Source organism: Toxotes jaculatrix, chromosome 10, assembly GCF_017976425.1.
Source record: "Toxotes jaculatrix isolate fToxJac2 chromosome 10, fToxJac2.pri, whole genome shotgun sequence".
In the NCBI taxonomy this organism is placed as follows: Eukaryota; Metazoa; Chordata; class Actinopteri; family Toxotidae; genus Toxotes; species Toxotes jaculatrix.
Genome location: NC_054403.1, coordinates 22162354 through 22187848, shown reverse-complemented (window position 1 = coordinate 22187848; position 25495 = coordinate 22162354). Strand labels below are relative to the sequence as shown.

At 39.1% G+C, this 25495-nt stretch overlaps 1 protein-coding gene across 4 annotated transcripts in view; it reads left to right on the top strand.

The window, feature by feature from the left end:
- Positions 1 to 25495, top strand: part of fam13b (family with sequence similarity 13 member B) — a 65763-nt gene that overhangs the window by 18181 nt on the left and 22087 nt on the right. For all 4 annotated transcript variants that reach the window (XM_041048395.1, XM_041048396.1, XM_041048394.1 and 1 more), the window contains exons 3-7: positions 2107 to 2316; positions 6329 to 6541; positions 8338 to 8515; positions 8782 to 8926; positions 17302 to 17429. In XM_041048395.1, the coding sequence (XP_040904329.1) occupies positions 2151 to 2316; positions 6329 to 6541; positions 8338 to 8515; positions 8782 to 8926; positions 17302 to 17429 (830 nt within the window). In that variant the 5' untranslated portion in view covers positions 2107 to 2150. The remainder of the gene's footprint in view (positions 1 to 2106; positions 2317 to 6328; positions 6542 to 8337; positions 8516 to 8781; positions 8927 to 17301; positions 17430 to 25495) is intronic.

Here is a 25495-nt window from a genome sequence, read left to right as displayed (position 1 = left end):
TTGAAACTGAAACTTTTTTTAATTAACATTGAAACTCTTGTTTTATTAACGTTTTTATTTTTATATAAAACATTATTAAGTTAATATGTTTTTATAAAAATCTAAAAATTATAAATAGTTTCACATTGCATTGAATATATTCAAGCCCTTTCAACTCTAATCTCCGTTTTTCGCACATTAGTTGCCCTATAAGTGCAAGTTGTAAAAAACACAAGCTGAACAACTAAACATAGAAATATCTCCACACTGAATGCGATGGAAGAATAAAACATTACTAAAACCTAATGAGAGACAACACTTAACAAAATTCCTTACTAGCTGACATGCTTTGGCACGACATGTTATAAAGCAGGCTGACCATAAATACAACCACAAACTGGTTTTAAACTGGTTATCAAGAGAGTGAGAGGGGTGAACATCTGACCATTTCAAACAAGTAAAGCATTGTTCTTAACAAAACAAAATCCAGTCCAACCGCCCCATATTACCCTGTCTGTGTCTGTCTGTGTGTTTGTGTCTGTCATTCTGATTTACTGCAACTTTTGAACAAAATCTAAATGTTTTGAATTTGACACAGTATAGAAAAAACGTTTAAAATGTCTACAGGTTAGTGTGCCTGTAATGCATGCCTGTTGTTGTTGTCGTTAATGGTAGTTATATCTTTAAGATCAGTATCTTATGAAATATACGGTAAGGTAAATTTAATTGGGATTGGAAATTTTCTGATAAACATTAGTTGATGTTCGTCCTCCCCCGATGAGTAGTCTGGATGTCATCTGCCACTGTTGCCTTCAGATTACTCACCAGTCGACCATCATCAAAGTCAAACTTAGAATTGAAATGATTGTTGCAGTTTCTTGCTGTTCTTTTCCTGTTTTGCATATTAGATTTTCATTCCATTCACAGCTTCTCCTTTGCATGGGAACTAAGGAGTGATGACGTAAGGCATGCTGAAGGGATGGGAATTAAATTTAATCATAATGACCTTTAAATGATGATTATGTAACAGACAACAGACAAGTGTAAAAAAAAAAAAATAGACTTCCACCCACACTGAATCATGTTTACGTAATTTAAAACATCCTCTGTGGGAATAAATAGTTTTAAGTTTTTGATACCAGAAAGCCTTTTCTCCCCCTCAGCAAAAATCTACATTTATCAGAATAGGCTACATTTTTCAAGTCTTCACCTGTCCAGTTTTGGTGAGCTTGTGCCCACTGCTGCCTCTGATTTCTGCTCTTGGTTGACAGGAGTGAAACCCATCGTGGTCTTCTGCTGTTGTGGCCCATACGCCTCAAGGTTTGACAGCTAGAACCAGTCTGGCCATTTTCCTCTGACCTAGCTCATCAACAAGGCGGTTCCATCCACGAAACTGCCACCCACTTGATGTTTCTTGTTTTTTGAGCAATCCTGAGTCAAACTCTGGAGACCGTTGTGCGTGAAAATCCAAGGAGATCAGCAGTTTCAGAAACACTTAAACCAGCTCATCTGTCACCAACAATCATGCCTCAGTTAAAGTCATTGAGATCACATATTTTCCTCAGTCTGATGTTTGATGTGAACATTAACTGAATTTCCTGAAGTGTATCTGCATGATTTTTGGCATTGCCTACTCTTCCTCTCTTACTCCTCCAACTTTTCTTCTTTCTCCTAAAGGAACCAGGAGCGAATACATTTGCAGGTCATTATCAAATTACTGCTGTGTGTTCTCCCCTTTACCCTCCCACTCCTCCAACTTCTCTTTGTCCTAGATGATGGGAAGGGAGGTTCACATACATCAATGACATCAATACACATGCAACAATGAGCAAAACTAACCACTCCTATATGTTTGAGGGTGGTGTGCTCATTTATTTGTGAACAGCAGAGGCAGAGAGATAGCTTGTGTCCTTTAATCTTTCCTTTTGTTATCTCCTTGGATCTCTGTGTCCATCTTCATGATTGTATTCACTCCACTCTTTAGATCGCAGCGTGAGTGTGAGTGAGGATGAAGAGTGATGTTTTATGCTAGACTGCATCCTTCACCAAGGCTCTTATTTTGTAAATCCTTCCATCTCACATCTTTGCCTGATCTCTGTCCCTCTGCTTTTCTTTTTCTTTTCCAAGACGTGAGGTCTTGGCGGGTTTGTGGTGAGGAGGAGGAGGAGGCCATGAGGAAGAGCGTGTCTCTGTTGCCAGGCAGTGAGGGCAGGAGCTCAGCCAGCACCACGCGGGTTTTTGGCGTTCCTTTGGAGGAGGTGTCACGCACACACACAATCAGTGGCCATGAGGTTCCTGCACTGGTGAAACACATTGTCGACTACATTGAGGAGCACGGTGAGTGGTGGACACACACACACACACATATATACTATATACACACAGTACAAAATATAAACATGCATTCATTGAAGTTGAGCTGTTTTTTTCCCAATTTCTGCAAAAGATCTGTGTTTTAAATGGTTAAATATCCAGTACATTAGTCATATTGGAGTCTCTGCCATAAAATCAGAATTCACAGATTTAAAATATCTCAGTGTCGGTAAACTTTGATGAGGCCAGTGCAACAATTTCAGTAAATTTAAATGTTTAATAAACCAATAAAACTAATGTCTTGATATTCATATGACTCATACACACCCACGTGTTTATGGTGATGTATTTGTTTTGCAGGAATTTAACTAAATGCATTTGAGTCAATGCAGTGTTATAACCTTTGTCCTCTTTCTGCCTTTTAAATATAACTCATGAACCAGTGATAAAGGCATTGTCATGTTTTAATGGAAAATTGTAACTGAATGTCTCATCTTACTGTAGCAGAGAATATACACTAATTCATGCTGAATGACACACCATTTTATTTTGACTCATTTGTTCACATTTATCCTTAAGATGATTGAAGTGGCTAACAGTGTATTGTATTTAACCTTAGTTTCACTTATTGGATAATATTTCCATGGGTTGTGTTTCACTGATGTTTGTCTCTGTACAGATCAGTAAGCATTATGTGTTGTTGCTTCTGTTCTTTTGAATGAAAGCAGAGTTGAATATAAAGGCAATAAAATGAATCGACATGCTATTCAAATTCTTTCAATCTATAGCCTCACAGAGCTGGATACAACTATTAAGTAACGTTATCTAAGTGTTAAGTGACTTTAACTACACATTGCTGTGTAATTGAAGACTTTTAGTTTTTATTTGACCAAGCACACAGCCATAGCAGCATTTAACAAGACTTGAAACTGAAATGAGAAAACAGGGATAGAAGTGCTGCTACAGATTTCAGCCACCTGCTGTTGCACCTTTTGTGCATTTATATTTTGAATTTTACAATTTGTGGCCCACTCATCACTTATAAGTGCGTTCTCAGTTACATCTGATCGCTTTCTATGATGTTTCAGTCTCACGAACACGCGCTGCTGCTGTTGACCTGCCGTGACTGCTCTTGCATCATGATAAACAGAAATATGTCATGAGTGGAGATCAGTTTATGTGATAAGATGAACTCTGAATGCACTGGCAGACATCTCCATGGCCCGCTTCCTCCTCCATTATATAACCGTTCTGTCAGCTGCAGATCCACTTGTGAAAACAGCAGAGCCTAACATTGGAGAGAGGAACCTACCAATGGGCTGGCTCTAGGACTTTCCCATGGCCCCCCTGGAATATTTCTCTTCAAGCCTCACAGAGCAGGAACATCAGTCTTATGTCATTTTCTTTATAAGTGCAGGTTAGCCGTTTCAGACACATGGCGTATATAGCTCTTAGCCAGACACCTAACCAGTCAATCCTCTTTGTGCTAAGGATGCATTGTTGGTATTAACCCTGGAGAAATGGAGAAATTGTGTCATTTAGATTAGTTGAAGTTGTTTAGCTAAATCTCTTTATCTCTGGTCTGTGCCAAATTACTTGTAGAATTGATTTACTCTGTGTCTCACGGTAGAGGCAATATCCATAAAAATGCTTCCCATAAAATGCAGGAAAAACATAAAAAAAATCAATAAATGATTTGCAGTAATTACTAAATAAAGGGAAGCATCCTGAAGATCAATATGTAATTAATGTTCAGATTTAAAGCACAGCCATGGACTTACTCAACATATCTACATATTATAGAAAGTAATTCAGGTGTGTTGTAATGGTGTTTCCATTGGCTCAGTACAACAAGAGCAGACCTGGAGCACATATCTAGAGTGACAAGTTAAACAATAGAAAAAGCTTCCTTTTCTGATTTCCTTTCTGAATGTTCCATTGTGCTGTGAGCACTGTCAGTCACACAACAAAGACATTTTCTTGTAAAACCTGTCGAGTCACTAGAGGTTTTACTATTGGAGGGAAGCTTCAGCTCGAGTCCCCTCAAGTGACCAGTGAAACAAACCAGCAGGCTGGTGGTTTGTTTGACCCTGCGGCTGCTCAACCATATGAGGTTATGTAATAAGTCTTTAATCCTCCTGGGCTCTGCTGGCACATTAACTAGAGCGGTGCTGCCAGTCCAGAAGTTATTCAGCCAGTGAAAAGGCCTTAATCTCTCATATTTAATTTGTGTGTGATGCTTGAGGTTTTAGTAGAAGGAGGGTGTTGAAAATATGAGGTAAAAAGATAATTTGATGTAAAACAGAGATGGGAAAATAAGAAGCACATGAATGTGTGTCGGACCAAAGCCGTGGCATCTATGACTGATTAAATTCCTTACACTATTTGAGCAGGGACTGTGTGGGCTTTCGCATATATTTTGTTGCATTCCATAGACCTAAGCAAAGTTTTAATCAAATCATTAATCAGCATTGATTATGGACATCACTGACCATGTGTTCCATGACATTGTGATTTCTAAAGGTATTTTATTTTTAACTGGTTGTGATTGCAATTTTTTTCGTTATTCTCACAAGTCCTGTTGTCACTATCTGCTGTTCTGCATGTAGGCTATTTTGTGTCTCACAGGTCCTCTGTGGAACATTTCAACAAAAACATTGCATTATCTGCTGTGTTAACAGATGAGTAATCAGGGAGCAACAAAAATCAGGAGGAATCTCAGCAAGCCACAACATTACCACCTACACAAGCATTGCCCTGTGTTTATACCCCCCAGGTTCATTAGGGGGTATAAACCCCCTAATGGGCAGTAGTCACTTGAAACATTTGCAGGAATAAAAATATATATTACATATAGACAATTGTGTTGTTATAATCTAAAAAGAACAGTAGAATAGTGGAATTATTTTTTACATACTTCATATATATGTAAATACATGATGCAAACTTCCCCACATCATCTTCATGAAAATTTTGATTTATTTGAATTTGTGCAAATCTGACCAGTAGTTCTTAAAGTAGCTACCAGCAGTCAGAGCCGCAGAAAACAAAAAAATGTGCAAGAGATTCATATGACTACACAGCACATAATACAAACGTAACATTATGCAAGATGAACAGATAACTTGTTATGCAAAGGAGGAAAGGCATGATAATTTAGAAAAAAATGTCATAAAACTCGTCCCAGACCTGACAAGACTGATGTTATTGGTTCATCTTTTTCATCACAAACACTCACTGATGTTGTCACACTGGGGCATGATAGGAGTCAGTGTGGTCATGCTTTTTTTTCTCACACAGGTAAGGGTGGAGTCCACCCTGTCTTTTGCACAAAGTCGGAGAACTCAGCTAGTCAATCCTCTGCAGCCTCCAGTTTCCCATAATCCCTTACACATCAGACAATAATTTGTTTTTTTTTGTCCAGATGATTTTCATTAAAATTCAAGTTGAGAAATATCAAATGACTCTGCTGTATTCACAAGGTATTTGTTCTTAACATCCTCAATAAACCCTGATAATAAACATTTCAAAGAGATGAGGAGCGTCTTTTGACTCTGTTAAGCTAGAGTTGGTTTTTTGGGAAGAGAGCTCATGTTAAGCCAGGCCAACGGGTTTTCTGAGGCAGCATCATCCAAAGGATCCAGTCTGTGTATTGGCAGGTAGTGATAAAGCTAAAGACTGCATTTACATACATACAAATGTGTCCAGTACAAGCACACAGAAATGTTGCAAAGCCCACAGCCTATAATTTTTTAGTTTCTTCGTCCTCACACCAGAAAAGATGGATTGTACACCAGTCAGATTCTTACGAAAGCTGTATAATAAGCTTGGATGCCAACCCAGTATATCACTTTTAAAAGACAGCTGAATTTTACAGACCATTGGCTGAGATAAAGGCCAAACCTCAACTTCAACCAAACCTTTTTCTAAGAGAATAAAACATAAATGCAGGTATTAATATGCAGTATATCTTTAAGGTCAGTAGCCCCAATATGAATAAATTACTAACAGTAATTATTCCTGTATGTGTCATCAGGTCATCTGGACCTGGAGGGGCTCTTTCTGGTTAATGGCAACGCAGAGCGTGTGGATTGGCTGCGTCAGCGCTACGACAGTGGTGAAGAGGTGGAGCTAGAGAAGGAGGCCGACCTGGCATCAGCAGTCAGTTTGCTGCGACTCTTCCTGCAGGAGCTTCCTGAGCCTGTTATTCCAACGGCGATACAGGGACACATACTACAGCTACACCAAGGTGTGTGACAGGGACCTCTTATCCACTTCTAATGCTGTTCTGTATATTTCTCACTCACCCCACCCTCTTTCTTTTTAAATCCACTCTAAAACAAACGACCGGTGTTGTTTATTTTTTTATTCACTTGTAGCAGAAATTGAAATTTTTTCTACGTTTTTGTACTTTTGTTAGCTTCCTCCTGAAACCCAGTGTGGAGGTTTGCAAATATCAAAGTACGAAAAGGCTGTGAAACACACACTATTGTCCACCATTTCTGGATTTCTTCCAAGTTGATTTTGCATTTTGTTAACCTGTTATGACTGTGGCCATAGAGGCAGATGTTGGTTATCTAAGCAGTGAATACACAGAACAGTGGTCACATCACTAAATGAAGCAGAAAACTGACTAAAACAAACTCTTTCCTAACAAGCAAATTATAGGGATGGGTCACGATTTTCAAATTAATGCAAAAAATCAAATCAACTACTGCGTTGTCGTTACCTGCCCTTGGTGGTAACACGTTAGTACTGTCAGAAGGTGGCAATGAAAGCTGTTTGCCAACCACCATTAAACAACAAAAGAAGAAGAATGTACTACCACGCTCCGGTGGCACTGTGACATTAGATGCTACTGTACAAACAGAAGAAGAAGGTCTGCGTGGAACTGCTTCAAAAATATAAATGAAAATGAGGTGCAGTGCAAACTCTACCACGTAAAGGTAGCATACCAGTCTACCCTAACTAAGCAGCCTTTCTAATTTTGAGTTGTGAAAAGCGTAAATGGCTCTCTTTCTCTCTCTCCCCCTCCCTCCCTCTTTTGCTCTCTCTCTCGCTGTCTTTGTGTGTGTGCATGTACTTCGAAGAATGATCGAATAGTTCCCAGTGAATATCGATGACTGTTTGTGCTTGAAATGCCAATCACAAAAACCTGAATAACCTGTTTGTTTGTATGCCTACTATTTTGAGGTTCAGTTATTGTCCTTCCTTTTCTTTATACCGTCTATCTACTCTGCCTTTGCTGTCTAAGGTTGTGTAAATTTTGTCTCCCTGTTGCTCGTTCTTCCAGTTGGTTTTGCAGATTTTGTAAAAACAAGGAAAGGATGATCATGTTAATTCCTGGTATTCTGGAAAATATTATTAATGGTTTTGACCAAAACCAGATGAAATAGCCACCAAATTAAGTGGTGGAATTAAATAAGTTTTAATGGATTGTGTCTAGTCAGTTCCACAAATCTCCCACTTCCACATTGGCTCTGTTTCCTTTTCTGTCTGTCCTCTTTTGCATCTGTTTTTATCAGAGATAATCTACTCTAATCCTTTTGTCAGGATGATGGTTATTCCTGTTGCTTTCATGCAGATTACAGCAGTAGTGGTGTTTTTACGGGCTCTCCATGTCATGTCCTTCATTTTTTGTTCTATTCTATAATGGTATTACTTTACCATAATGGATTACTAATTCTGTTTCCTGTTTCACTTCATTTCACCTTTCTCAGAGGATAGAACACAGTCTTAACTGTGTCTACATACTTTCTCTAAATAAGATTTTTTAAGGTCAACTGAGAAGGAGTGTGAAGGACTTTATAGCCTATAATTCACTCCAGAGTATCTCCAAATACAGTAATGAAAAAGAGCTGTGCAGCAACATTGAGTGCAGCATGTATAAAGTGTGCTAGTGCTTATGGTGATTAGAAACCATCATATTGCATTAAAAATAATTCCAGTAATAATAATTAAGAGGTGTTGACTGCAGTGAAGGTTATAAAATATTAATGGTCACATTTAGTCATAACCAGAAGTCTATTTTTTAAACATCCCCAGATTACAGCAATGAAGAGGAGCTGTGTAGAAACTTGAAGTACCTGCTGCAGCAGCTTCCCCAGCTGAACTACGGCTTGCTGCGTTTCCTGTGCCGCTTTCTGGCCAGTGTGGCATCACTTCAGCAGGAGAGCTGGAACGTGGGGGCGCTGGCCGCCGTCTTCGGACCAGACATCTTCCAGTAAGACACCAATAATTGTGATAAACACAGTCACCATACCCTCGCAAAATAATCTAAACTGTCAGGTATTATGATCTAAGGGCAAGTTTTTACTTACAGTTTTACTAAGATACACACAAGTTATATGTCGGGCACACACATAAACATGCACACAGAGGCATACATAGACACTTTCACATGAGTTTATTCAGCTACTGGAATTAGTAAACATCCCCTGGGTAGCATTGCACAGCCAACACAACTCTTCTCTCACCTTCCATCTGCAGTCTGTCAACAGAGGGAGAGGACCTTCGGGACCAGGAGTCTGTCAGCAGAGTGCTGGCAGAGCTGTTAGACAACCAAGAGGGCCTGTTTGACTCGGAGGATGATGACGTCTCCACTACCAATGACTACAGCTCCATTAACGAACAGGTACTGCCCATCTCCTTTGTTTCTAGCTTCTAAATTTTCTGAATCACTCTGTCTTTGTATCTTATACTATGAATCACTATCTGTTTGTATATCTGGTAAAATACAAATAGAACCCGACATGTAAATTTTATAAAGATGCCATGGCAAAACATTTCATCATCTCTCACAGAGAGGTTGTCCTTTTTTAAGCTTAGTCCTTCTTTTAGTTTTTGGTCTCTGACCTACACATCCACTTTTCCCTCCTGCTGTAATAGTTCAGTTTACCCTTTGGGATCAATGTGGTGTGTTTTATCTATTTTTGTTCACCCCTCCATCCACCCAATAGGAGTCTTTGTAGTTATTCTTCTCCCCCCCCCCCCCCCACATACTGTGAATCTACTGTTTGTGCGTTAAATGCCTTTGAGCCAATATATTAACTGACAAAATAAAAATGTGGAAGAAAAGTACAATGAAACAGTATGATGGAGAGTTAAAGGCTGGAGGTTGGAAGACTGCTCAGTGTTAGAAAAAACAGTTATGAATAAATGAATTAACTGTTAACATTCCTAACATAATAGTGAAGAAGTCCAAATTACAAAACTCATCAAGATCCTCTTTGTCTTCTCCTCTTGGTCTTTTTTTTTCCCTCTGTTAGAACGTGGTATTTAACTCTGCCAGGGTCAGGGGTGAAATTCCTTCTGGGTTGACTTGCAGAGAAAAACAGACCAATTCTACTATAAAAAGTGAAAGACTGAAGTGTGATATAAAAGTAAATTGTAAAAAGGAACATTATTAATTAGCTGCAGTTGGTCATGCAGAACTTGTGTAGGAATGCAAGTAGAGTTAATATTCAGCTGTACCCATGGCCTCTAGCTATTGTTGTACAGTACATAGTATTAATGAACAGAAACCTCCTCTGTCAACAGAATATTTTTAGCAAGAATCTAGAAGAACCCCACCCAGACACACACCCCACACACACGTACTGTACACAGAGCGTTGAATTGGTTTTGTCCTAATGTACATTCCAACCATTGCCTTACAAACAAACTCAAAGGCATTTCCCCTATTACCCAGCAACACGACCTTGCCATTGGACCAACAGTACAAAGAATGGTATAGTTAACATTTAACTTAACAGTGGCCTGATTAGACTGTATTATTATATGATAACATACACATAAACACAATAATTACTAGACAACTCTTGATCACTATCTCACGTGGCCTTTCTGCTGTAATTCTTGTCACGTCTAAGATTGCATTGTCCAACACAGCAGGGACGCTGTAAAGATAATGTTTAAATGTTGAAGTAAAAGGCCACAGACAGTCATTGTAAAAGTCTTGTTGAAAGAGAAAGAGAAACCTTAGTATCTACAACTGGTCAACTGTTCAGAAACTTTGTACTGCCTGCTTTACTCCTTTTCATCTTTTACACTTTTTTGCAGTTTTGTTGTCTTTTTGATATTTTAGTTTGGTCTTTACTGCACTACTGCAAGAAATTGTGCTGCAGTTGTGCTTTCCTTGTAATCTTAAGTCCTTGGAGTCATTATCTGTCATATCCCTCCTTCATTTATGAAAGAAATTGAAGCTCTTACAAAGGCTCTGGCTCGTAAAAGAAAGCTAATTAGATTGAAATTGATCTCAGTACAACAAACAAGTAGAAATTTCTTCCATCAGCTCAATTTAATTTTTATTTTCCAAATTGAATTTCCTTATCTTTCTTGTTTTATCCCTCTGCCTCCCACTGTAAATTTTACTGGTTGGCCTGTCAGATGAATGAGAATAGAACATTACCCAGAGACAAAATGAGAAAAGGAGCAGTAGAAAAAGAAGCATTCAGATCTGTAAAGAGAAATCATCTGTGCAGCGATTTCTGTGTCTTATGTAAGAGACAGGGCAAAAAAAGTAGGTGGTTTAGAACGGTAGAGGGAGCGAAAGCAGACAGGAAGATGGGGGAGAAATGGCAGGAGTGCAGAGAGAGGAGAGGAAGAGAGAGACGAAGGTAGAGATGTTGAGGGATAAGAAAAGACACTGGTGATGATGTAACCATGCAGCTCACACCTACAGCCCCTGCACTAAACTAGGGATGGCTCCGTGTGCGGACAAACACTCATGAAGGGGATTATCTCACACACACACACACACACACACACATGCTCCATGCTTTGAGTTAAGCCTTGAATCAGACTGAAGAGTAAGTTAAAAATGCCTCACAGAGGTCAGACCAAATCAAATAAACTACAGAAAAAATTAATAATTCATATTTTAAGAAATGGAGAGATGATGTATTGGACGGAAGGGAGTCTCCACAGAGAATCACATGAAAGTTGGAGGAAGAGAGAAAGAAGAGGAACACAGTTGTTGTTTTGTGGCATGTTTGGGCATAACTTTGAAACTCAATGAGGATGGCATGGATGAGTGAACAATGAAAGTGCCAAGCTGAATTTTGTTCTTGTTTGTTGGCAAAATGAGAGTCAGTGGAATTACTGTTTAGGTGAAAGTGAAGCTTTGCTGAGGCTTGTTGTTGTTGCTATGATGAAACCAGTGGGTGTGTTTGTTTTGATTCAGTGCCTGAAAAGGCTTTTCGCTGCTGGAGCATCAGAACAGAGCAGGGAAAAAAAATTAAATTGAAAATCATTTACTCATTTGTTTCAGATGAGAGTATAACATTTCACCATCTGTGCGTTCAGTACTGATAGTGCCTATGATCTCTTTGGCCTAGCTTACCTCAAGGGCTGGACTATCAAAGCCTTCAACTCAGACACCATGTCTGTAGCCTTCACTGCAGCCACCTTCAGCTCTTCCTTGTTATGTGGTCTCTCCAACTTTAATCTAGTCTTCACCAAGTGGAATGCAGTTTTTTAGCATCGTTGTCCTGCTAAATGGTGAAATGTCATGCAGTAATTTTTGATACGTTCGACTGACTCTGAACAACCTGAGGTAAAATATGCACACTGAATATGCATCAAAACATTTTACGTGCAGTGTGTGAGCAGTTAGGAAGTAGACGAGAGCCCCCACTTCTTATCATTCTGCTGTGCATCACAGTACAATATAAAACTGCATAATTCTTAAATTCTGTAAAAAAAAAAAAAAAAAAAACCTGAGAAAATGAGAACTGGAAATGGAACTGGAAATGTATTGGATCTATTGTGTGAATAGGGGCGGTGTCCTTCACTCTCACAGTGGTCATTAATTAAGGCTTCAGCTGCATAACATCAGTGATACAGCCTGTGAGCAAAGGAAGAACATTTTTCTTAATTCATATCATTACTTTTCATCCCACTGCTCTGTAGTAGTGATGTTGCTCCCTCTCACACACCAGGTGCCAAATATCACACTTGCTAAAACAGTGTTTAAAAAAAACAACACAAAATTGTGTATAGTCTGCTTAATTAATTAGTCTCTTAATGAAAGCCTTATTTTACTTTGCCTATACCAACTTAGTTAAGTATTTCTGGAGCTTAGCCTTTCACAGATGGAGCGGCAAATGTGTAACTCTATGCTGGACTATGGACAGTAATTAGTCCATTCACCTAGTTCTGATGTTACAAATAGAAGATGTCACAATGTTCATCAGCAGGAAACATTATATAGGTTCCAGTATATACACTTATGTGATCCAGTGTCACAGTGATAAGCTGTTGAGCAATAACCTATTTAAGTTAGAACATGGAGTTATTTAAGGAGGAGGTGATGGCCTAGTTGGACAACCGGGAGATATATAACATGTCTCTAAGGGTACATATAGTAGGAACACACACATCCAGACTCTTCATGTGTTTACTTTGGCTGCATGTTATGCAGAGAGAATATGAATGTCTGTAAATCAGCTGCTAACACATTTGGAGGTTAGGATGAAAGCTGCATCACACAGCCCACTCACTGTAGGAACGTTAGGCCAGAGGACTTATCTCCAGTGATACTGCTGCAAGTAAACAGTACAGTCACATAGGCAAGGATGAGCAAGAAAACACTGAAGTAACCTTTACACAACAAGTTTTTTTTCAGTGCTCAAATTCTGCCACTTGAATACTAAGGTGTTTATTTTGAAGACAAAATATTCTTCAGATTACACTCATTTGGATGCCTCTCTGTTTTGCAAGTAGGCTACCCTGTAGTTTAAACGATGATCTCTCCTCAAGCTCGGATATGGGACGTGAATAAGATCAGATCATTCTTTCTCATAGACTAGCAGCTCAGTATTTTTATCCAGTATTCATTTATATGATTTAAATGTTCTAAATGTACGTTTTCTCTGCCACATCTTGTTCTCTGAACATGGTTTCTTGCCGGGAGCGGGTGTTGGTGGTGATAACGGTCACTTGCTTTTGGCATTGTTGTATTTACAAGACAAGAGGTTAGAAAATGCCCTCTGCAAAACTGCCCATCATAACAAAAACCAAGGCTGAGGTCTTGTGTTTCTAATGTAACAAAAAGAATACTAAACCATATCCAGCTACACATACAAAGTTTTTCAATAGTCCTGTTTTCTTAAAAAGCTGGGGAGATAAACTAGTGGTCAGAAATAGTAGCACTCAAAAGGTGGAGGAAAAAAACCCATAGATTTAAATATTAGATTGTCAGTTAAGGGATGAAATCAAGATCAGCTCTCTCTCCACAATTAGATAAATCAACGTCCTCACAACTGAAAAGGTTTCACATTAGAACAAACTGCTCTAATGTCTTTTGTTTTTCTTGTGTACTCTTGTGTGGTCAAACCTGTGAAAAAACAGTAACTTGTGAGGTACACTGTGTATTGACTGTTGATGTTGCCTGAGCAAGTAGCAGAACAAAGGGGATAAACAAAAGAGTATTGAAAACCACAGATTTAGGTCACAGTTTGAGACTTGACTGACTGATGTCTGTCCCAGTCAGTTGTCATTGTTCTCTGTTCTTGGCCCTCTAAGCATTCAACAGGCAAACAAATGATGCCACTGAGGCTTGTTTTCCTGGTTTTCCATCCCTAGACTCTGGACCGGACCCCAAGACCAGGGCCAAGGTCACAACCTTTTGTTCCAGGACATTTTTTTGCCCTGTCTTTTCACCCACTCTGGTACACACATACACACACCCTGCAGAGATGTACTTGTGTATCAGACATGCACTAGCACTAGCTCACTGACACTTAATATCTAAAAAGCCTGAATAATACACAGGAACACACAGCAGCTTCTTTTCTTAAACTCAGAGCTTTGTGACTTAATGTGATTAAAAATTTCCACAGTCTTAAACAAGAGGAATTATATTTGCAGCCCTATGAACGACCATGCCTGGTCATCCTGACAGGGGATTTAACAGTTCTTATCCCCTAATATTGTTACGTCACCTCGAAGGCCCTCTGTTAACTTGCTCAGCGGAGCCTTGGTCATACTCACTGCTCTGTTCATGCAGTTTGAATGAATGCCTGTAGTTTGGGGGGCAGTTATGCATTCATGTTTCATTGTTCATTATGTCATCCTCCTCACACGGGGACTTGTGTATTTAAGGTGATATCCAGGCTCCTTTTTCCACATCACTGATCAGCAGCCTTGTCAGAATATGCTCTTTTTAGCTGGTGTATAGTTTATGGTTATATCCATGGTATCCTTCATTCATTTTACTGGAGGAATAGCTTTGAATGATGATAATGTAGATCCGACTGTCAGTTACCATTCTTATGTCCTGAAATCCTGCAGATTTTTATTGTGACCATTTAATTTATGGTGGGAAACCGTTTTGTTTTGTTTTGTTTTTTTCAGATGATTGTTCCAGTGCTCTGTTTGATTGAGAGGTGTTATCTCCAACTGTTTGTCCCTTATGCTCATCAGGATTATTGTCAGTCTGTTGGTTTCAGTTGTGAAAGCGTGAACTTTTTTTTTTAATTTAATTTTTTTTAAAGAATTGAAACTGGGGATTTTGTGGTTATATGGTGCTTGTCTAAAACCACCATGCCAGGTTTACTGACATTCTAATAATGGATAACAAATGAATTACAGGGAGTTTTTAAGTATTTAGAAGTACTATATAAACATTTAAGAAATTGTTCATAACACACTATCATGTAGTAATAAGCGAATATAAGTGTTTATTAATGTATTTATAAACACCTAACTCCTTCTGTGGGCAGCTATAAGTGGAGACGGAAAGTGGAAGTGGTCTCAGACATTTGGACCCCAGTATATGTAAATGTTAAATAGGGAGTTATTCAAATATAATGAAACCGCCAGTACAAAACACTAGGATGTGTTAATGTGCCAGAATTGGCGTGCACTTGTTTTTTGTTTATGAACACTTTGTGCAAAAGGGCTCTGTGAAGGGGAGTGTGAGGTTGTGGTGATTAATCATTATATGTCATCTTTCCATATCATTTATTCATTCAGTTAACACTTTACAGACACCTACACATAAAGATATACACAGAGAACATTTTCACACACACACACACACTGAGGAGTCTTGTGAGTCATCCTCCCTGATCTGTACATGTTACGATGCAAGAATTCCCTGACAGCCAATCATAGCTCTTGGAAAAGAGATGTTTCCATAGCGACGGCACAGTGACAGCAGCAGATGGGGTTTCTGTTGAGAAGTGAAGTGAAGGAGAGATGGTAGAAGAGAGGACCAGCTGGGTGAAATTGAGGAGGGAAGAAAAGAGTCTTGTGATGACAAATGTGGTTCCTGACCTTTTAACCCATGTTTCTAACAGGGTTTTTCCCAGTTAAGTTTGAACTAGCACTCGGTGAGTAAGGCAGCACATGAAAAGCTTTTATTACAAAGATATGACTGGTATGGCAAGATCGCTTCAGGTGGTGATAATACTAAATAAATAAAACCAACATATGTTTATAAAAGTCACATTTTACTTAACATAAAATTGTCAGAAAAGAAAGAAAGGAATTTTGTGTCATTGGTAAACTTCATCTCAAGGATTACTGTTTGTCTTGTTCACATGCTATCAGCTATTTGTATTATGAAGAGTTATTTCTGTCTACATATTAACTCCCCTCCCTTCATCTCTCCAGCATTCACCTCCCTTGCCCTTCTCTCCTTCCTCCCCTCCCCCCTCTCTCTTCTTCCCGCTCTTATTTACAGTCAGATTCATTACTTTTTATCACTCCCTCCTTCTCTTTCCTTTGCCTTTAAACTATGGCTAGACTTGGGTAGATTTCTTTTCTCAATATATGCTAAATATTTTTTAGGAAATGGAAGAAAATCTGGCTAAATTACGGTAATCATAGGACAAGGCTACCTTGAATATTAGTCATGGAATATTTGCCATTTCTGTAATATCAGTTTTTAATTTTATGTTGAGCAGTAGATTTCTGTTTTTTAAGTCGTATCATGCTGGGTCTGTTTTGCCTATTACATACTTTGTAATGTGACTGTCATGCGCGGGTACATTGCTAAGTCAACATGAAAATGATATATCACCTTAAACTCTCCACCCCTCCCTCTTCTCTTGCTCACCCCTTCTATCTTTCCTTCCAAGAAAATGTTATTTTTTTATTACTGAGTTTTTATCTTTCTCCTTTCCCTGTATCTGTGGCGTTAGTGCGTTACTCATTTACTTCATCTATATTTAGATATCTGATGGAACAAGTAGTAATGTCTTGTTCCTGTTTTGCACACACATAATGTATATGTGTGTCCAAATAGAGGGAAAGGGTTTTTTTTTTTTTGTTTTTTTTTGTTTTTTAATTATGATGATCTTTGGACATTAACATAGCATATTGAAGGCAAGTTATTAGTATTTAGCCAGCTGTTATGTAATCCCGTAATAATACGTAGTAATACGTAATTGTAGATGGGCTCTAATCTCAGAAATCTCTTAAATAAATGATTTTGATACCAAATTAATAAATATTTTTAAAAAAAGACCCTTTGGCTGGGTGAACATCATCTTATTCTTGATAATTCTGGGACTAAAGACCTGGAACAGAAACTACTATCCCCTCCCCTGAAGTCTCTCCTGAGGCTGTTAAATTTAAGTGTGAATCAGGGGCACATAAATTCCTAAAATTTGCTTCTAATCCTGTGCTTGTCAGATGTTCTCTTTGCCCTCAGTATTAAAAAGTCCAACATGTATTTTTTTTCCCTAGCCAGTGTTTTAAATTTTTGCAATTAGCATGCAACAGAGAATATACTGTGAGATATTTATTTTACAGAGGTGTTTTTTTTTTCTCTCCTAAAATTAGATAAAAAAGTTTGAAAGCCATTTTACATTATTTCTTCAAATTAAAAATTGCAGAATTTTGGCAGCAATCACAAAAAATAGCAACTCCATCAAAATCCATGTGTAGTAACTGGGGCCATAACAATGATCCTATAATGAATGATGTGGTCACATGGTTTTTCATCTCAATAAATGAATAGATTTTAGCGGTAACCTGTCCTTGTATTTCTGTCTTCAGATCACAGAGCTGTTGGATGATGACAAGTGTGAGGCAGAATGCGAAGACCTGCCTCAGGATGGGGAGGAGGGTCCTGCCTCCTCCGACTCACCACAACACACGCACACCGATGACAGCCCTGCAGCCAGGTGAGATTTAACTACTGGATTTTCTGTTTTTAGATATGATCTTTTTTTTTTAAAGGATTGAGTCATTCCACAATGGAATTGTGAGGGGGGTATGACAGTCACAAAAACAGTACATAGTCTCCCAACATATACTGTACTACATACTGTATACCAGAATGGGGTCTCCACACTTAAAATGAGTCTCTGACGTCTCAGTCTTTAACATCATGCTCAGTGACCAAAGACCAATAAGATAAAATCATCCAAAGTATTTCAAAATTACATCACATTTACGGTACTTTCCAGTTGGTCACTCTTAAAGGTGCAGAGCTTGTGTGGTGACCTGTTGGTAATCATTAGCTGGTAACAAACCAGTAGACAAACAACTGACACACACATGCAGACACTCACGTACACAGGATGAGTTTCCCTCCAGACTGAAGGACCACAGTTCAATCCCCCTGCAGGGTCATGGCGATCTTTTCTGGTTCTTCCGATCTGCTGATCTTCTTTAAGTTGATTACTGAGCACTACACCCAGACAATTGTATATAGACACCTACACATTTTACACCATGTATCTCTTTCATAGTGTAAAGTGAACAGAACGAGTGCTTAATGTAGTGGTGCACAAAGGAGATGGTAATGCTTATAAGAATATGGGAAGAATAAAGCATTTTTTAAGGTCTTTAATGTTAGTCCTGTTTGAATCAAACTGTTATTTCTATTATATCTTCATTTCAGAGAATCTTGCTGTGGAGACCTCAGTCTTAATGTGTTGAAACAGAAAACAAATTTTCTCTGCTCACCATTCACACAATTTTTTTCCTCAGGAACCATTAGTGCAGTCTGTGCTGTTAGCCCCTAACAGCCAATATGTACCAACTATGCAGACTGTAGCAGGAAGCTAGCTAGAAACTGAGTTTGTGTTTGTGTTTATGTTTCACTCATTGTCTGAATGATCTCAGAACTCACTGGAAACTCCAGATATCTCTGTGTTTTCCCTCCACACTCTCATTTTCAGTTTTGTCTCTGTATACTTATAAAGCAGATTCAAGGTGAAACATTTTGAATTCATCCAGACATGTTTTTGTGCTGCTTCTAAAATTTGACTCTCGTTCTGTCGCACGTTTAGATCCTGAGTTATGGACTTTAGCGCTCACTGTGTGCACTGCATTGCACCATTTGCTCAGTAGCCCGCTGCCCATTAGATAAACACAAAGTTGTAAAGTGGTGTATAGCAATAAATCAGTTATCAGTTGCGTGCGTGCGTGCGTGCATGCGTGCGTGCGTGCGTGCGTGTGCGTGTGTGTGTGTGAGAGAGAAAGAGAGAGAGAGAGAGAGAAAGAGAGAGAGAGAGAGAGAGAGAGAGTGTCATGCAGCTTGCTGCTCTTGTCCTGCTGGCCTTTAAGATGATTACAGAGAGTAATCCGTAATCCACATACACACACATACAGTTTCTTACACTACACACACACCCATGCTCACTTGACTTGAACCATACCATGCACACAGAATATATGTCTGTGTCACTCAGTGTAACACAGAGACAAAGGCATATGCAAAAGTTGGCCTCCTTGTTAACTTTGCTGCCAGGATGTACGTACATACAGTGAGAAGCATGCAAGTCTTGTTGCTAACACAAAATTAAAGAAAATGTAGGATTTCTGTGTTTTTGATGGAAGTCCACACACACACTTTTTTCCAATTCCACAGATAAGAAACATCAGCTGTAGGCCTAAATCTGTCTTAGTCCTGCATAAACTACTATGACAACCAATTACTTCTCATCTGTAGAAACTTTGTACTGTTAATGGATTACTGTTCAGATCAAATGACCGTACAAAACATGAATGGCTTTAAGTAAGTGATTTGTTACCACATTTTATTTTTTGCTGCTGCTGCAGCAGCAGTAAATATTTTCAGGAGGTATCTGTCATTTCCTGTTATTCCTTTTGGTAGATTCCCCCAAATAGAATGACACGCATGTCAATTGGATCTGCAGTTTTTTTTGCAGTTTTTTGCGGTTCAGTTAATGAAACATTTTCCAAACTGACTGTTTGAATTTGATGTTGTTTCTTGTATCTCAGTTTGTTGTCCCTGTCATTTATTCTCCAATTGATTCCCAGTGTAGTGTTACTTACCATCACTGTGTCAAAGTGGAACTTAAGAGGTTAAAATCTTAAGTACTGTCTGAAGGATTTTGTTGAGTCAGTATATTTGTATGTATTTCTGAGCTCACTATTCCGGGTGTTTATCATCTATTCTTTGACACATAACTCGCTGTGGCAGCTCAGAAACACAGAGAAAGTTCTCGTCTAGTGACTCAACATTAACTGTGGCTGAGTTGTTTGTCTAGCACTTGACAGACAGGGAAGTCTGTCCTCTGTGGCTGTTGCAGTTGTTCCCTTAATAGACTCTGCCAACAGCCAACACGCGCGCACGCACACACGCACACACAAACATACACGCACACACCTTACATGCTGCCAGCCTCTACTCATTTCAAATCTATATATAATCCCTGGTATTTCTCTTCTGATATCTCTTCTTCCCCGTCACTGCTTACCTCCCTCTCTACTCTGCTCATATTCTCTCTCTTTCTTTGGAAAGTATTTTTTGATGAGGCTGCTGAAATATGTGGACAGACTGGGGAAGAAGGCTCTTGGGATACACTTCTGGCCCCGGCTGAGGAGGATGAGAAGGGCGAGAGGGAGGGACTGATTAATGGAGGGAAGTGAGAATCAGAGGGCAGAGAAGGCCATGGGGGATAAAGGAGAGGGTGGGAGAATTGGAAAGTGGCCTTACTTGTGAACAATTTATTGATTTTTGGTCTGAGTGCAAACACAATATCAGATATCAGCATTTGAACATATCATAAAACACTTGTCTTCAATCTGCCTCCATTCCTGCTTGTCATTCCTCACTGCTACAGCCACCATATCATCTTAGCATGACTGTCATACTTATCGTCTCTTGTTGCAAATAACCAGTTTCGTATCTCTTAAAGGTCCTTACTGTTGGTCCCCTTACATGATATTCCTCCTGTTAAATTCTTATGTGTCTGTGAAAAGGATTTATACCCCATTATGACACCACACTGTACCGGAGAACTCTGTTCTTCTGTTTGTGCCAACAATGTGCACGTGCACAGACACAAATCCAAGTACAATGCACACTTGTGTCCTCTTAGTCAGGTACGTTTGATTTTTTTTTTTTCATCGTGAGCATCTGATGATTCACACACACATAAGCACATAAACCCAGTATATTGTAAAGGTGCCTTTAGGCTGTGTGACACAAACGATCATGTAAGGTTATGACCTTATGAGATGAGTGGTGTGATGAGTCTGACAGAAAACCCAGTCACAATCTGCATCAAACTGTACAGTATCAGTTTGAAGCATGTGAGGTTCAATGGTCAAAGTATGATGAATTGTAGCACTACAGTGTAAATAGAAAAAAGTATATCAGAGCTGAGGTACGTCATCAGCTCGCGTCATCCATTTAAGCAGTCTTATGTTTTGAAAATGCAGCAAAAAAAAGAACAAGCTTTGGCCGTGGTGCCATAAGGCGACAATTATGTGCTATGCTACACTTTGCCTCTGCACTGTACGCTCTACCCCACCTTGTGGTGACACGATTCGCATTGCTGATCATACTGTACATTATTTGTGTCAGTGTTGGTCCTGTTCTCTTTCTGGGTTTCCTGCGTTGTGACTCGGGTGCAGCAGAGCAGTGCCCTGTCCCCATAGTGTACACATGTGTATGTTGAATGTAATATGTCTGCATGACCTATTCATAGACATACATACAGTATATAGGTCAGTACAAGAGTATCAGCTGTGTGCTTTTGGGGTTCTGACCTAGTTCATAGATGGGTCACAAACAGCTATTTCCTCTCAGACTGACACCAAAGAAGCAAGATTTACACACAAACTAGTTAACTAAGTTTTTTTTTTTTTTTTTTTTCTATTCTGACTGAAATACTGCTCAAAATAAAATAAGTAAATTGGTGCCATTTATTAGATCACTGTAATTGGCCTTAATATCTTTCACTCAATTTCATCTACATAGGCAAGAGAGCACAGTTTTGTGAAACATCCCAAAGCCTGGAACAAAGGTTTAGAGTATGATGGGATTTTGTGTGATTCTTGAATGAAACATGATTTTCCTATGGCAGCTGTTCTTGAATGTAGCAACAGGAATAGGTCTTAACAGAGTCCTTGCTTACATTATAGCACACGTATGTGTCTTTACTGTACATTACAATGGAGTGCAGTGTATATAACAAAACCATTTTAACATAACCTTTCTTAAGAGAGCTTTGTGTATCATTGTATGGCCCAAAAACATTTATTCTTATGCATTCAAATTTGATATTAACATTTTTCTAACTGTTGGACTAATCAGCAGTTAAGTTATTTTTAAGTAGAACTCCTCCTCCTCTCTCCATCAGTTTGTCCTCCTTCATGCTCTGCTTTCCCTCCTTCCCTCACCCTTCACTTCCCGATTGTGTCGAGGTCAGGGCGTAAGCACCGGGCACAGTGTGTAATATGATATACAAACTGACCTAGATAGCACCACTCTTCTACATATCAGTTCTCACCCTCAGTTCTGGTACAGCTGTCCGATGTGACTTTCTAAGGAGCACTCTTGTTCCTAAATCATCATGGAAAAATATTTACTTTGATTGTCGGAACACACGCTGCTGCTGAAGGTGTCAACACCTTGCCACTGTAGTTGCTTTGTGTTGATCATAGGAGATAATGTTCAAGTTGCAGATTAGACTTTGACAGAACCTACAATAATACCTGGCAGGGTGAATTAACAGCAGACTGTTTTCAAAGCAGTATTAATGATTTATGACCAAAGTTGCAAAACATTTATTCTTATCCTCTTTCTTTAGTTTAGAGTTTAGACAGGTGTATCCCAAACAGGAAACATAATACAGTTTAAAACTCTTTTAGCAAGTCAGAAACTTTGTCACAACAGTGAACAGTGAATTTTACTTAGTTTTACTCATACGCTTTATTGTCTTTTTCAGAACAGAAAAATAACAGGAAGGTCCCAGTGTGGAATAACATTGTCTTAGTTACTGTATTTTGCCATGGAAAATCATAAAAATATCAATGCTTAGAACCACTTTTGGGAGCTGTGTCCCACTGTGGACATAATACACTGTCTGGATGTTATTATCTGACGTTCCTCACAGTTTGATCTTTTAAAGACAGAAGAACAGCACATTATCTTGCTCTCCTGATCAGGCAAGAGCTTCCGAGAATCTAAAATAATACCTTGGCAAGTGTAGTAATTTTTCTTGGTGTGTTCTGCTTAAACAAGAGCCACATTTCCTTGAAATGAAGAACCACTAGATCTTGCTGGGGGCCAGAGCTGTTGTGGGGTTTTCTTTCCTTTTGTATTATATCTGCTTACTGTTTCGTATAATATTGTAATGACCTTCTGTTATGATTTTCATATGAAACATGCTCGCCTTGTCCAGCTCTAAACTAAATGTTGCTGTAGAATCAATTTGGTTGGAGTGGATGCTTTGATTTAGCTCATAGCTGAAGTGCAAAGGTTAATTTGGTTTTGACTGGAGCTACTCTTCTGTCAGTCAGTCTGTAGTGTCTTTGTTGCTGTACTTTGTCTTTATTGCATCTCTTTGGGAGTCAATCCCAGATCTCATAATATAATTTATTTTTGATGTATTTTTATCTGATGCAGCATTCAGTTTCACTACAAGTACGACTAGGCAGCAGATAAAACCCATTTTTCATAGCATTCCCTTTACAGTGCTTGGTAAAAGCTTGTATACTGTCCAGTATGACATTTTTTTTCTAAATTTGATTTGAAAGAAGTTGATCTGAAGTCTGGTCCTATTGGAAATGCACTGGTTGACACACAAAAATAATGAGGACAAAAGGAGCAACCTAGTTTCCTTGGGAGTGATCGTGAGTGTTGTGAGCTAGTTGTGGTTATCAGTGTTGTTTATAGTCCATGCATGGCCAGTGTCATCATTCTTACCGTGTAGACTCAGATATAACAGAGAAATGCACATTTAAAATGCTTTCATCACATCTCAGTGGCCCTCTTACTCCTATTCTTTTTGTATTTTTCCTCTTTTGTTTCTTTGTATTTTTCCCCCTATGTCCCATCATACCCTGCTCCCTCACTTTCACTCTCTCTATGATCAGCTTGTTACGACCTGCTGTCACCTCTTCTCTCATCTCCTTTTGGTTGCTAATGTATTGAATTTCTTAATGCTTTTGATAGGCTGCCATTACAAAAGCATCATGGGGGTGGTATAAAAGACACAGGTGTGTGTGTTGCTGTGCTAATGTGCATCTTTTATGTACACTCATGTCTTTCTGTGTGTGTACACGCCATTACACAGCCCACTGGGTCGGCTGTAATAACTGCTGAGTTTATAGTCGCCACTGAGTGGACCAAAAAAAATCAAACCGCCCTCCCACTGTCTGCCTCATGATTGGCTCACAGAACTCATTCCCTCTTCATGATTGGCTCACAACTTCAGCCTCTCCCTTCCCATTGGTCCTCCAGGGGTTGTTGCCTGGTTACATCAGAAGCTCATATATTTGAGCAGGGCTCTGGATGTTTACTGCAGCACTTTTACAGAGTGCAGAGTGAGACAACCTCACTCACACCACACACACATACACACACACACTAACAGACTCAGACACTCATTCAAGAGCACACACACACATTCAGAGGACACATCAGAACGCACCCAGGCGACACCCTGGCTCTGCTGCTAAGACCTGCTGGTACTGACGCTGACGCCTGAAAGTGCTCAACTGGGATAACCTACACACGGGATACAAGGCTGACCTGCAGACCTAACAGATACTGAAAGGGGCGAAATCTGAACAGAGGAGAGACTGAGAGTTCAGACAGAACAAGCCTAACAGCTGGATACTGCTCCTACAGGAGATGTGTCAAGTTGTTAACAGGCAAACAGAAGAAAGAGGCAGAAATCGTGCCGAGTTCGGGTAAAAGTCAAGCTGACTGCTCTGCTGGATGTTCGAAACACAGAAACACACTGGACTTCAATAACCTGCGTGCTGGCTTGGTGACTGCACTGTACAAAAAGGAAGAAGAGACACAGTAGAGAAACTGACATAAACATCCTACCAGGCAAAAAGAAACATCCCCCACGCTGAAACAACTACAGGCTGGATCCACAGTCATACAAAACCCAAAACAAGACAAAAAGGACAGATCACAGTGAGAGAGAACACAGCTGGAAAAATGAGAATGGCCTGTGACATTCTGCTGCAGAGGTAAACATCAGGGTTACGTAACTCCTCTAGTCTGACTGGAATAAATTATTGGATGGATGAATGGTTAGAGGAGAAAGCAAATATGTGGTCGGGTGATAGATGAATGAATGAATTTGCAATTGTGTGAGAAAGAGGTGCATGAAAAAAAACCTAAAAGGGGCAGCAGATTGGATGAATGAAATGGAGCGATTAACAAAAACATAAATAGGGAAAGCTAGGAGAATGGGTTAACTTGTAATGCTGGAATGAATTAGGGAAAAAACCTTCATGGTGAGAGATTTAAAGCCTTCTGCTTTTTTTCTTATTATGAATGGAAGAATGGATGGAAGTGAGGCTTGTTTGCTTGTCTTGCACATTGCTTTGTTACCAGGGAGAGATAAAAGAGAGGAGAGACAAGAGGAAGGGCAGTTAAACAGGCAGTTAAATAATCATTCAGTCAGTTGACAGAAAATTAACTGGCAGCTATTTTAATAATCAGTCAATTGTTTCAGTCAAACTTTCTCTGGTTCCAGCTGCTCAAATTTGAGGATTTGCTGAAAGTAAAGTATCAAATATGATGTTTTGGTTTTGGGCTCCTGGTCAGACAAAAGAAGACATTTGGAAATACCACCTCAGTGATCTAGGAAAATTTATAGCGCTTTCTTTTACTATATTCTTACAACTTACAGACAAAACAGTTTATCCATTAATTGAGAAAATTATTGTCAGATTAACTAATAATGAAAGGAATCATTAGTTGCAGTCTTAAAACATTTTTGGGTCTGGGGCTTGGTTTTACTTG